General features: G+C 43.2%; 1 protein-coding gene across 1 annotated transcript in view; it reads left to right on the top strand.

The window, feature by feature from the left end:
- The window catches only part of EPHB6 (EPH receptor B6), an 87,272-nt gene that overhangs the window by 46,784 nt on the left and 26,065 nt on the right, over positions 1-14,423 (top strand). Inside the window, exon 7 of the mRNA XM_035894622.1 lies at positions 12,567-12,722. Coding sequence (XP_035750515.1) covers positions 12,567-12,722 — 156 coding nt within the window. The remainder of the gene's footprint in view (positions 1-12,566; positions 12,723-14,423) is intronic.

Raw genomic sequence — 14,423 nt, 5'->3', positions numbered from 1 at the left:
TCAGCACAAGAAGGACATGGAAGTGTTGGAGCGGGTCCAGAGGAGGGCTACAAAAATGATCCGAGGGCTGGAGCACCTCTGCTATGAGGACAGGCTGAGGGAGTTGGGCTTGTTCAGCCTGGAGAAAAGAAGGCTGCGGGGAGACCTGATTATGGCCTTTCAGTACCTAAAGGGGGCCTATAGGAAAGAAGGGGAAAATCTTTTTAGTAGGGCCAGCAGTGACAAGACAAGGGGTAATGGTTTTAAACTAAACCAGGATAGGTTTAGACTAGATATAAGGAAGAAGTTCTTTACAATGAGGGTGGTGAAACACTGGAACAGGTTGCCCAGAGAGGTGGTGGAGGCCCCATCCCTGGAAACATTCAAGACCAAGTTGGACGGGGCTCTGAGCAGCCTGATCTAGTTAGCGGTGTCCCTGCTCCTGCAGGGGGGTTGGACTAGATGACCTCTAGGGGTCCCTTCCAACCCAAAACATTCTATGATTCTATGATTCTATAGAGTGGAAGGAGCTATTTCAGTCATGAGACTGGGGGCAGGTCTTTACATCCTTGTTGAAGTTCCATTGTTGGACTGCTGATCCTCTTGTTGGCTATTGTAGTGCATTGGGTTTAAATGGCAAGGTTCTAGTAGTGGTGGAGGCTGATGGGGTGGCCTCTGCGGCAAGAGGGCAGGGGCTGTCCCATGCCAGACATAGCTTCTTCCAGACAGCTCTGCAACGGACTCACCACAGGGCAGACCATTAGCCACATGTGTGGCACCTTGTACAAGCATATTTACAAAGGGGCCAGAGAGAGGAAGAGGAAACAAGAAGATTGAGAAACAGCAGAGGGAACATCAAGGTCAGAGAAGGAGGAGGGGAGGTACTCCAGATGCTGGAGCAGATATTCTCTGCAGCTTGTGGAAGAGCCCATGCCAAAGCAGATATCTGCACTGCAGCCTGTGGAGGATCCCATGCCAGAGCAGATGAATATTTCCTGAAGGAACTGTGGCTCATATAGAGCCCACACTGGGGCAGGGGAAAAGTGTGAGAAGGAAGGAGTGACAGAGAGAAACCATGCCCCATATCCTGCTCTGTGATGCTTGGGTGGAGTAGAAGACTTTGGAGTGAAAAAGAGTTAATTTGAACTTTGGGAGAGGGAAAAAGAAAGGTGTTGTTTTAATGTGTGGTTTTGTTTTCTCATTACCCAAATCTGTTTTGATCAGCAGTAGATTAAATTAATTTTCCCCAAGCCAAGTCTGTTTTGCCTGTGATAGTAATTGGTAAACAATCTCCCTGTCTTTATCTCTACCCGTGAGCTTTCTCATCCTATTTTCTCTCTACGTCTTGCTGAGGAGGGGGAGTGAGAGAGCAGCTGGGTGGGTATTTGGCTTTTTGCCAAGGTTAACCCACCACACAGCTTCTTCTCCTCTCTTCTTTCCCTGGATGTTTGTGAAAGGTCACAAGGAAAAAAAAGGTCTGCCTGTCTTCTGCAGTAGCTGTAATTGACTCTTCTTCTGTAGAATGCAAGGGTGTACGAAGAAGTCAGACTGAGAATAGGATTCCATAAAACTGCCCAGGTGCTGTGGCCATATGTAGTCCCTTCTCATTGCAGAATGAATCACATCTGTATTACTGATAACTGTAGGAGCTAGTAACTGTGCACACAGCTGTTTGAGGGCTCATTTGGGAAGAATATTACATGATTATTTTTGTGCTATTAAAAGATGCCCTTCCTAACCAGCCTGGATAAATTTTTTTCAGTGTGTGAGGCTAAGGAAATGTTAACATTTTTGTTACAGCATAAGCTTCAGTAGTCTGCTAAAGATATGTGTATACTATTAGCGAAAAAAAAAAATCCACAGTACACTCTTCTCTAATTTTAAGCGCTTAAAAGATGCTTCCTTTAAAACCATAGTATAATTTACATTGCAGGGACCTGTGGAAGTCATCTGGCTTCAACCCCATGCTCAAAGCAGGACCAAATTGGGTTAGGTCACTCAAGGCCTATTCTAGTCTAGTTTTCATTCCTAAAAATGAAGAATCCACAATGTCCCCAGGCAACTGTTCCAATGTTTGATGACACCCATGGTGAAATTTCTTTTTCCTATATAGAAGGAGATTGTACTAAGATGCAATAAGAGATCATTACAACTTGTGCCTCTTGTCTTGTTCTACCACTCTATGCCTACACCTTCTTTATATCCTACCATTAGGTGGCCGATGCCAGCTGTAAGTTCCTCCCCACCCCAGCCTTCTCATCTTTAAAATTAAAAAACCCAGTGTCTTAGCCTCTCCTGAGTAAGAACTTTAACTTCGAGGTAAACTCACAGTTGATAATAATTTTCGGTGCCTTGTGCTAGATTACCTTTTTTTTTTTTTTTTTACATATTGCTCCTTTCATCAGCTTCTCCAGCCTTCTCTGCTACACACACATATATTTTGGTGCTTTTCAAGTAGTTTGCTGCTTTTCCTATATCCAGTAGTTGCCCAAATATTTCCTCTCTTGTTTTGCCTTTTTTTCTTCACACAGCCCTGGCAGTGTTCCCAATATATAAGTAGCTAATAATTGCTTCAGCTCCACCTCTTTTACTTAAAAATCCCTTACTCAACTTATCTCCTATCAACAGTACAGCAGAAACAGTCACTTCATTTATTTTCTCTCAGTTGATTTGATGCTCTCCTTTTCTATTTAAAAAACCCCAAAGCCACACTTTTCTTTCCTTACATTTCTTTCATTTTCCGCTCTCTCTTCCCCACCTCAACAGTTGTGGAAACTATAGAGCTCTAGGTTAATCTAGGGCCCTATCGCTTCATCATGCCTTGCTGCTAACTCTGGCTAATCCCACTTTATTCAAAACAGGATGCAAGATACACAGTAACAGTCACTGTGGAATAGCCTGCCCCAGTGGGAAATTACTTCCTATCCCCATAAGCTAGTCATAGACTTATTTCTGGGGGAAAAAAAGGGAGTGTTTTATCTAAAAGTTACTTAGATTTTTCTTTTGTAGGGTGTCTTCTGCATGCTAATTATGCCATCTTTCTGGCATTATAAGAGAGTAATGTCTAAGTTGTATTTTACAATATTATCAGTTATTAAATCCTTTCCATCATCCTGTCCTCTGCAACTGCCAAACTCCATCCCTCTTTTCAGATGATTCAGTTCAGGGCTTATTCTAGCAGTGCCTCCATTATCTAGTTAAAGCAAGTGGCATGGCTTATACCAGTTATCTTCTCTTTTAAACTCATGCTGATTCTGCTTTGCCTAGAGTCATTCTCATTTGAGGCCCTCTGTAGCTCTTCACATCCAGTTTTTCCGAGGCCTCAAATTCAACTATGTCCATTCATCCCTCCCAGTTTTACTCCAGTGTCAGCTTTGATGCTTTGTTTGTTTTCAATACTCACATCTAGTATTCATTCTTGCTGCCCCACAGTACACCTGGAAGCCCAACGCCCATTAAGAAACAGATCACTTGTCTCAGTCAAGAAGAGAGCAATTTTATGCTCTTCTAAATGTCTTCCTATGTCCCAGCTCAGTTCCAGATCATATCTGGGTACACAAAGTCAGTGTGTCACCAGTATCATATTCCCTAAAAACACTTGTGGGGTACATAAAGCTCTGTTGAAATTTCTGACTGCCCTTCTTGGTCCCTCTCCCCTTTCTGTATTTTTTTTTTTGCTCTCAGAATATTTCCTCTCTGCCCTTGTTGTCTAAGTGAGCTTTTCAGTGCCTCTTTCTCTCTCTTAACGTCTTTGGTTCTTGCTGTGTCCTCTCCCCATTTTCATTTTCTTCACCACCACCACCCCACCCCCCACAATTCCAGCACTTTTCTGTGCTGGTTTTGGTATTTTTTTATTGTTAGAGGTCTGTCAGAAACTGCTCCTCTGACCTCCCGGGTGGAACTTGTCCCCAGTGAGCAGTCAGGCAAATACAGACAACACGGGGATGAGTATTGTAGGATGGAGCTGAGGAAAATTGGGTCACTGTCTCTGAGGTGAGCTGTGCCCAGCTGAACTGTTGTGGCATTCTGACACTGTGCCAAAATACGAAAAAAGACCGAGACAAGCTGAGAGAAAAGCACTTGCGCACTCTGAACTCTGCCTTCTCCTTTTATAGTAACCTTGACTTGATGGCAAGTGGCAGCTTGCTCTGCCCCCCGAGGTGCTAGCTCTGCAACCCTCTGTCCTTGCATTGGATATTGTGAACCAATGAGAGCTAAGTCTTTTTTCCTGGGAAGTACTGGTGCCTGGGGGATGATCAAGTCACCCTATGCCCAGTGACAAGGCCTGTGGCTTAACTGGTGTTGGTGTTTTGCGTGAAGTTGTTCTGCAGGCACATAGTAGAGGTGCTTCAGGAGAAGCTGGTCTTGTTCAGGCTTTCTCTGGGATGGTCCTGAAATGATAATGTTCACTAAAGCAAAACATGCTAGTCCTAGTGATGGTGGGCTTGCTTCAGCTTGGGTATTTGTTATGACTGTCCCCAGTGAGCACAATAGTCTGCAGAGATTGTAGGACCACAGCAAGTGAGCACGATGCCATGATTTACATTAAGAAGGGAATGTAAGATACATGAAAACTGAAAAATCTCATGGTGTGAAAAAAGGGATCCTTCAGAAACAAATGAGAGATGGATTCTGTCTGTGTGTGGAAAGACAGCCCTAGGCTCACTGTAACTGCTGGAATAAAAGGAAGTGGCTTTTGCCTATTTAGATTGCCAGGGGATTTTTTTTCTCTTTCCTCCTGACCTGACCTTTGATATACTATTTACAGAGTGACTGGGCTGAGGCAATGCCAGGAAAAGCTCCATGTCATGGGAACAATTGTTGTTGCCATCTGGAGGCTAAAGTCCTGAGCGCAGTGAGCTAGCATATATTAGGCAATTTTGGAAAGGGATAAAGGTGCTTGTGAATTTAAGTAGCTCCCTGACTGCATGCAGAGGCAGGCGTTAGGGTTTAGGTGAGAGCAGAAGGTGTGTGATAGCTGCAGTAGTCATTCCAGGCTTAATGGCCAAAATTGCCAATGTAAAATATAAGTAGCTATGAATTTCTGGTCATAGTCTTTTTTTTTTTTTTTTTTTTTTTTTGCAACTACCTTCTCATTAGGAAAGTGGGGGAGATGTGAATTGTTTTTAATCACTACAAATCAGCTTTGCTTGTGGTATGCTGAATGATTTCATTTTGCTGTTTTTCTTCTGGAAGTAGAAACACCCAGGGGCAGAATGAGAGTTTCAAAGCAAGATCCTTTCTCTGTATTTGCCATCCCTCCTGGAAATACCAGTGTGAGATTACAGGTTTATGTAGTCATTAATTCTTTTCAGTAAACACCACAAGAATAATCGTTGCAGAGAGATCTTTCCTCCTAAGTTGCTGTGGATTCCACTTCATAGTTCTTCAGATGCCTTTTCTGTCATCTGAGTTGAACCGGGTAGGTGAGTGTCTTCCTTATTGCTTTTCTTTACGCTTTTCTCTGTCATCTTTAAATTCTTTTCTCAGGTTCCTCCCTCAAAGGGAACTTGCCAACCCTATTCTCATTTAACTTCTAAACATCTGAAATAAGATGTAGCCTAGTGTCAAGAACTTCACATTCATTGTTTCCTGTATACCCACAGTCATGTATGTGGTGAAAGATATGGCAGTGGGGCAGCCAAGACCACAGTGATCTATCCATATTAATTTGTGTACGTCTAAGGGAAATCACAGAATGGCTGAGCTTGGAAGAGATCTCTGGAGGACATCTTCCCAATGCCCCCCTGCCCATGCAGGGTCACCTAAGCAGGTTGCACAGGACTATGTCCAGGTTGCTTTTGAATTTCTCCAAGAAGGGAGACTCTACAACCCCTCCGGGTAACCTGCTCCAGTGCTCAGCCACCTTCATGGTAAAAAGTGTTTCCTTGTGTTCAGAAGGAACCTCCTGTGTTTCAGTTTGTGCCCATTGCCCCTGGGCCTGGCACTGGGCACCACTGAAAAGAGCCTGTCTCTACCCTCTTTGCATCCTCCCTTCAAGTATTTGTGCACATTGATAAGATCCCTGCAAGCATTCTCTTCTCCAGTCTGAACAGTCCCAGCTCTCTCAGATTCTCCTCCTATGACAGATGCTCCAGTCCCTTAATCATATTTGTGGCCCTTTGCTGGATTCTCTCCAGCATGTCCATGTCTGGGAATCCCAGAACTGGACATGGGACTCCAGGTGTGGCCTCACCAGAGCTGAGTAGAGGGGAAGGATCATGTCCCACAACCTGCTGGCAACACTCCTCCTAATGCAGCTCAGGATTCCATTAGCCTTCTTTGAGGCAAGGACGCATTGCTGGCTCCTGTTCAACTTGGTGTCCACCAGGACCTCCAGGACACTTTCTGAAAAGCTGCTTTCCAGCTGATCAGTGCAGAGCATGTACTGGTTCATGGGATTATTCCTCCCCAGGTGCAGGACGTTGCACTTCCCCTTGTCAAGCAGCCTCCAAACGTGAGGCTGCTGAGAGCTGTCAGCTCTCAGCTCCATTCAGTTTTTCACATGTAAGCATCTAAGGCCACCAGAGACACCCTGGCGCAGCCGAGACGTCTACTCAGGGCTAGCAGATATGACATAGGACCTGGCACCTACTGGAATGCATCTGGATGACAGAGCGAATGGATAACAGGGGCCTCTCAAATGTATGCCTTAGAATGACATCAGCCAGCTGCCTCATAGGTACATCCTATCAGGGCCTATGGGATTTTGTACGTCCAGTTTGCCTAAACATTGTCGCACCTGATCTCTACCAGGAGGATGGTCTTCCTTGCTCCAGACTTCCCCCTGGTCTCCGGGACCGAAAGGCCACTAGTAAAGACTGATGTGAAGAGGATGTCCTGTGCCACCAGGTCCCCTGTGCCACCCAGCAGTGGACCCACATTTTCTCTAGTCTTCCTTAGCCACTTAATGTACTTAGAGAAGTCCTTCTTGCTTTTGACATCTCTTGCCAGGTGGGATTCCAGGTAGGCTTTGGCTTTCCTAACCATGCTGTGCATCCTGGGACAGTGCCTCTATGTTCCTCCCAGGTTATGTGTCCCTGCTTCCACCTTCTATATGCTTCCTTTTTATGTCTGAGTTTAGCTAGGAGCCCGTTGTTGAAACATGCAGGCCCCTTGGCATATTTTGCCTGAAGTCCTGCCTGTTAGTATGGACCGCTTTTGCACCTGAAGGAGGCAATCCTTGCGCACTAACTAGCTCTTTGAGGTCTACTCTTCCCTTCAGGGCCTTACCCCATGGGACTCCCCCAGGCAGATCCCCAAAGGGGTCACATATGCTCTCCCAAAGTCCAGTGTTGTGAGCTTGCTTTTTGCACTGCTCACTCCTCTCAGGATCTTAAACTCCACCATCCCATGGCCACGGCAGCCAAGGCTTCCGCCAGCCTTCGCGTCACCAGTGAGTGAGCCCTTCCTTGTTTGTGAGCATGAGCACCTCCAGCAGGGCACCTCCCTTCATTGCCTCCTCTATGGCTTGGGTCAGGAAGTAGTCACTGATGCTTTCCAGGAACTTCCAGGATTGCTTATGCCCTGCTGTGTTGCTCCTCCAGCAGATACCAGGGTGGTTGAAGACTCTCTTGGGGATCAGCGCCTCCAAACGTGAGGCTGCTGAGAGCTGTCAGCTCTCATCCCCACTCAGTTTTTCACATGTAAGCATCTAAGGCCATCAGAGACACCCTGGCGCAGCCGAGACGTCTACTCAGGGCTAGCAGATAGGACACAGGAACTGTAGCAGACCCGGCACCTACTGGAATGCATCTGGATGACAGAGCGAATGGATACCAGGGGCCTCTCAAATGTATGGGCGACTGAATTGCTCCCTGGGTCTTTGCTTTAGAGTGAGCTGAATTAGGTTCCACTGATTGTATTGACTGGGGATGGGATTCAGCTACATATTGTGGGTATCTGCATGGAGTAGGGACTGAATGTCACATGCCAGAGATGTTCGTGGTCTACTGAGAATGGCACTTGGCTGTGCTCCTAAGTGGGGATAGCCATGTGCTGTTATACTAGTCAGCTCTTGATATTTTTCTTACAGGGAGCCTTCATAGCTCCCTTTTCTCTGTGACGTGGTAGCAACATTTTAGGGTTGGGTTTTTTGCACAGAAAAGCAATTAGCTATCACCGTGGGTGGTTTTTTTGTGCTTGAGTCATCTTGTAAAAATTATACATCTTAATATACCCCTCCTTCATCTGTTTCTTTAGATCACAGATGAGGAACATGACAGCCAAAATGGCAGAAATTCCACATCTCCCAGAAGGGAGTGAGCATGTGAGGACAGAGAAATATTACCGAAATTTGTTTTGTTGGTGAAACAGCTCCAGTGGAATTTTATTTGTCCAGTTTACTCAGCTGTAGTGGAGTGCTTATAAATGAGCCTGTGTGGCTGCTTCACACTCTGCAAATAAATACAGGACCAGGGAGTATTGGACTTGGAGACATTGGGAGGGGGGCAGATATGTTTACGTTAAGTCTGCTACTTTGCTCTCAATGGACACTGTATCTCAAAATCACTTCAGAAACAGGCCTGGTTAGTCTTTTTTTTTTTGTCTGCTGCTTGTGCTGGAAGTTTTTCTTAGAAGCCTGCTGCTTTAGTTGGTGGAAGCATTCTTCTTATTTAAACCTGTTATTTACTGGTAAGTAACCTGTTTTCATGGTGACACTTCTCTTCAGCATAAATAAACAATCTTCATTCACTGAGTTTTACAGTTCTGGCATTACATTCAAGAATAGATGCTGCCTCAACGAGTAGGAGAGAGAATAGATAGCAATAAACCACCTAAGTGTGACAGCATGAAAAGCATAGCACACTGGGCAGTGCTAGGGGAGACAGTGGTAACCTGCTTTTGCATATGGTGCAGGTATATAATGGCAGGCATGGTTCATGGAGGAAGAAATTAGATTTTGTGAGGCAAATATGAAAGAATAGCTGTAAGTATTTGATCTCTATTTGTTAGGAGTACCTTTTCCAAAGTGTTGTCTCTGTAGTACTGTACTATATCTGTGGTATGAGTAGATAACTTTGTTATCCATTAGCAGACACTATGTCCCTATACAAAGATTTGTATTCTTGCTGCATTGGTTGGTTGGTTGTTGGTTTTTATAAGCAGCTGTTGAACGCTTCTGGTCACGTGGAGTGACTGTCCACAGCATGAATGAAATCTTGCATGGCCTTTTAAGCAATAGACTTGCTCTGCCTTAAATAAACTGGCTTTCTTTACTGAGGTGGTAATGGTACAGGCATATTCATTCCATTACGTAAAACCTACAGTGTTGCACTTCTGCTTAATACCTTTGTCTAACTCATCAACAGTGTGCCATCCCTGCAGACCTCAGCCCTGCACCACAGGCTCAAGAGCAAGTTTCCTGTAGACTTCAAAGTGCCATGTAAAAATAAATGTTTATTTTTAATACAACTATGTCTATTTAAAAATAAATTTTATTTACTAAATACCAGACAAATTCTTCTTCATTCACAGCTTTGTCTACCTTTCCATATGATTTGCAATTGGACTAGAAATTAATCTACCTGAATTCTCTTAGCACTACCCTTGTAGGGTAAATATATTTTTGCACTGTAAGGGAAAAGTCTGTATTCTCTACAGATTTCCTTTTAGCAGGCATTATCATTATCTGTTCATTTTCACTATTGCGAGTAGCAGCAAGGTCATTGTCCCACTTCATGTCAGGCTCTAGTATTGAATGAAGAAAAAGAACAGTTCTCAAGGGTCTACCTTGACAAGTGGAATGAATGTGCCATTAGTTCTAAGCCTTGACAAAGGCCTGGGAAGGGGTTTGATACAAGAAAAAATGGATGAGATAAAATGACTTGTAAGAAAATAAAGATGTTCACATTCAGTTCAGTATTCTCAAATGTGAAATAATTGAAGGAAGATCCCTGAAAGTGGTAAATTTTGGTCGAATAACTATGCAGTGAGTTGGGTAAGAAATTCCCATTCATTATACTCACAGTTTCAGTACAGGTGTGTTTGCCAAAAAATGTGAAAATTTTATTCTACATCTGTGGCTGTTAGCTGAGCCTCAAACTGAATGAAAGTAGGACCAGTAGGAGTAGGGAAGTGATAGTGCCCCTGTACTCGGTGCTGGTGAGGCCGCACCTTGAATACTGTGTTCAGTTTTGGGCCCCTCACTACAAGAAAGATGTTGCGTTGCTGGAACATGTCCAGAGGAGAGCAACCAAGCTGGTGAGGGGTCTGGAACACAAGTCATACGAGGAGCAGCTGAGGGAACTGGGGTTATTTAGTCTGGAGAAGAGGAGGCTAAGGGGAGACCTGATCGCCCTCTACAACTACCGGAAAGGAGGCTGTAGTGAGGTGGGGGTCGGCCTCTTCTCCCTGGTAACAGATGATAGGACGAGGGGGAACGGTTTGAAGCTGCGCCAGGGCAGGTTTAGGCTAGACATTAGGAAAAACTTCTTCACCGAAAGGGTTGTCAGGCTCTGGAATGGGCTGCCCAGGGAGGTGGTAGAGTCCTCATCCCTGGCGGTATTTAAAAGAAGGATAGATGAGGTGCTTAGGGACATGGTTTAGTGGTGGGATGTCAGGGTTAGGTTAAAGGTTGGACTTGATGATCTCAAAGGTCTTTTCCAACCAAAGTGATTCTACGATTCTATGAAAGGGATATAATTCATAAAGTGGACAAAATCTTATTTTTTTGTCCAGGGGAACACAGGGACAGACCTTTCCATATTAGAATAATTTGACTTTCTGCTGGGTAAAGGTCTGAAGGCAAAGCCAGTTGCTCTTTTCTTATCATCACCCATCATATGCAAAATTACAATCTCTTCTTCCTTCTTCCTTTCCATATGGCAGTGTATCACACTATGAATGTTGTAATTTTCCGAGTGCTGGGAAGAATTGGTGTTCTCCTATCTAACAGCAGTCATTCAGAGTTACTGAAGTCCCTTTTATGGTCTGACCTGTTCCAGGACTTACCACTCGCACCACAGTACATGTGGAGGTTACTCCGCGGCCGAGAAGACTTCTGACAGAGAAGATGAAGTAATATAACAGGCGTAAAGCTGGTGGGACTCCACAGATATTATTGGCTGTTATGTCTGGACTGCAGCTGTAACCTGTTAAGCTTTGTTAAGGTTTGCATCCCTGCAGTCCTACAATATACATCAAAAATTCTACAATGGGCTTTGAAAACCCAAAGCAAAGGGAATTGAACACATTAGAAGAAGGTTACACAAGCAAGCTACTCTGTTTTGCTGAATTGTTTATTTGTTAAGAAAGATGCATCTATGGCTACTCAGCACCTATGTGTGTTAGAAACATTTCCAAATAAATATTATTGGAGGTGGAAGCCTGTAAGTACAGTAAGAAATAACCCAATGGGCTAATTCTGCAACTTCTGGTGTGGTGTTTTATTTTGGAACATTCATTAGGTACCCTAATTTCATATTAACTTCTGTATACCATATTCTTTTACACATTTTTTATATAACTTTTTGCTATCCACAGTGCTTTGGATTGTTCTGCTTATGGTAGTCAGTAGGACAGTTCTCTTGAGTGTGTCCCTTGTGTCTTTTGATATCAAATGCTCATCTGGGGTCTGTTTGAAAGTTTCCCATTCCCTGGAAATGCTCTTTACTGTGAAGTTAACTAACCAATGTCAGTCCACAAATGAACTTTCACCTGCGTTTGTTAGTCTATAAAATCTAAGAGCTGTATCTATTTATATAGAAAATCAGCTTTAGAAAACTTACATGAAACTTACATAAAAATTGCAAAAGCTTTATCCTAGCACTTCAATGTAAGATCCAAGCACCTTCTGTTACATAATTCAGCATAGCGTCTTTGCCAAACCTAGAACGTGTCATACTCCCATGTTGTTCATAAGTTATTTTTTCATTTGCTTTCCCTGTAGGATGGATTTCCATCCTTGTTTCAGCTTTTTGCATAGGCATGTTCCCATGCATTTGCAGATTAAATCTGTCTAAATTAAGAGGCTTTTGTCTATTATTGCGAACTTTCCAGACCTACAGGTAAACACTAGGACTGCTGATCTGAGTGCCTGCTCCTAATTTTGATGCAAAATCAGCCATGGTAGGTACTTTATATTACTTCAAGCAGTGAAACTGTTGAAGGCAGCATAAAAAAACAAACCAAACCAAACCAAACCAAACCAAACCAAACCGAACCAAAACATTTCTGTGGATATGTTGGGTGGGGAGAAGGGGGTGTGGATAATACTTGTAACTGTTACGCCTATTTCCAGGCAGATCACATGACTATGCCCTTTGGCTTCTCAAATGCTAAAGCTCTTTGAGTGAGTAATGAGAAGACAATTATTTGAGATGGCCAGCGCTGTCTCTGGACTGGTTCTCTCTCATCTGCCAGTGAATCAATTTAAGCACTGATTGCACAGAATAAAATAAACTGGTTTGAAATTGCAGCTTTAACAACACATGCTCCATAAAGCAACAAAACCATCAGTAGCTACTCTATGTAATAACTTGTCCCTACAGCAGCAGCATGAGTTAAATGTAAATAAGATTGCATTGTTTCTGGAGTCTGAATTAATGAGTTTCCTGCTTTTGCCTCTCTCATTTTCCTCCTCTTAGCCTGTCCCCTTGGTTTCTTTAAAGTATCTGTGGGAGATGACTCCTGCCATCTATGCCCTGCCCACAGCCACACTCCACTGCCAGGTTCCAGTGACTGTGTGTGTCAGGACCGTTATTATCGATCTGCTTCGGACAGTTCTGATGCTCCCTGCACTGGTAAGTGTTTGGATGGAGTGTCTGAAAGCAAGAAGGGCAGATAATGAGAGAGAAGGTGCCTGAATGAATCAGGGGAGGTGCAGTTCACCTCTTCTTGTGACCTTTGAAATAACCCAAAACTCCCTTTGCTCCTTCAGTTGGCTACAGGGTATATCCACTCACTGAATGTAGATGAGAAGGCAGAAATGTTCCCACATGCTTTTTACAATATTGATACATTGGTGAAGCTGTGTTTTAAGAATACTGGGGTGTTGCAATACTAGATGCTCAGAAATGAAAAAATGTCAATTTCTTGATGACTCATGCAGCCTTAAGTAAATCCATTGCAAGTACGCATAAGGTGCAACTTTTGATGAGAGAATAACATACTAATTTCTCATGAAATGCTAAACTCATTTCATACACAGGGTAAACATTGTTTGTTGAAGGAATACACCAATATTTTCTTCCCTTTATCACTGCAAGTGTGAAGACCATATTTACTGCACAGAATTCAAATTCTGCAGATATTATTTACAGGAAAATAATTAATTTTTTCATTGGCTGATCTGTGGCTCTAATCAGTTATGACTTTTCACAGTCATTGATTATGAATACTAATAGGTCAAGAAAGAATAATTAGACGCAGAAAATGAAATAGGGTTAGTGATTAGCACTCAAAAATAAAGTTTAAATAATATATGAAACATCACCCTTGAACTTTGTGGAAGTGACAGGGAAAAAAAATAACTTCCTAAAGCATCTTGTAAACACTTTATGGCTCTGAAGTTAAACACTCACAAATTAGGAAATGGGATGGTGGAGTTTTTTGTAATCCCTTGCTTCCTGTACTGCACAGAATCCATCTTCAGCAGCATTAAGCAATCTTTACTTCACAGGGATTACTTTTCCTGAGCAATTGTCTATCCTTTGAATAGACTGTGATAAGAATCCCCAGGGAAAACTAGTATGTGATCATGCAATTGAATACTATAGCACACTGCAAATGCTGAGTGGCCCAGTTAAGATCAAAAAATAAAATTTAATTCTGACATTTCCTGATGTACAAATGCTTCATCTTGTCAGTAATATTTTTTAAACAGTCTTCTGTGTGCAATTTTCCACCATAATTTACTTTTTAAACAACAATGGAAATGTGAGTCTCCAGGGAAAGCTATTGGAAATACGCAAATGCTCCAGCAATTAACTAGATTGCGGCTGGAGAGATCCCCCACAAAGACCTCATCCACCTGTACTAATAGAGGGTATCATCCTTTATATTGACCAGTGTTAGACAGAGAAAAGGCTTTGCCCATGGTTTTCATCAATATTTGTTTGACTATAGACTAATGGTGAGAATGAGGATTTTTGGATTTCATTAAGCCTTTGGGGAGAAGTGTTCTGTAAACCATGTTTTCCTTGCCCTTCCCTGTTACTGAGCTCAGCTTCTCTGTCCCTGCCCTTCCACTCTCACTTTGTGTCTACGCCCAGGTTTAGCAGTGCAACACTGGTGCTTATTTTTACCTGTCTAAGCTTTTCATTTTCTAGCTCCAGTGTCTTGTCCCTTTCTCACCCCCATGCCATCTTCTCACCCTCTGCATTTTCCTTCTTCTCGTCACTGCCTCTGTGCCAGCAGGGTAAGTGTTGGATGCACAGAATGGGCAATTTTTAGCTGTCAAGAGTTTGCTCCCAATGCCATTCAGGAATCTGGCTGGCAGCAGG

Source organism: Egretta garzetta, unplaced genomic scaffold (genome assembly GCF_000687185.1).
Source record: "Egretta garzetta isolate BGI_Z169 unplaced genomic scaffold, ASM68718v1 scaffold85, whole genome shotgun sequence".
Lineage (NCBI taxonomy): Eukaryota > Metazoa > Chordata > Aves > Pelecaniformes > Ardeidae > Egretta > Egretta garzetta.
This window is presented reverse-complemented; position numbering and strand designations above follow the sequence as displayed.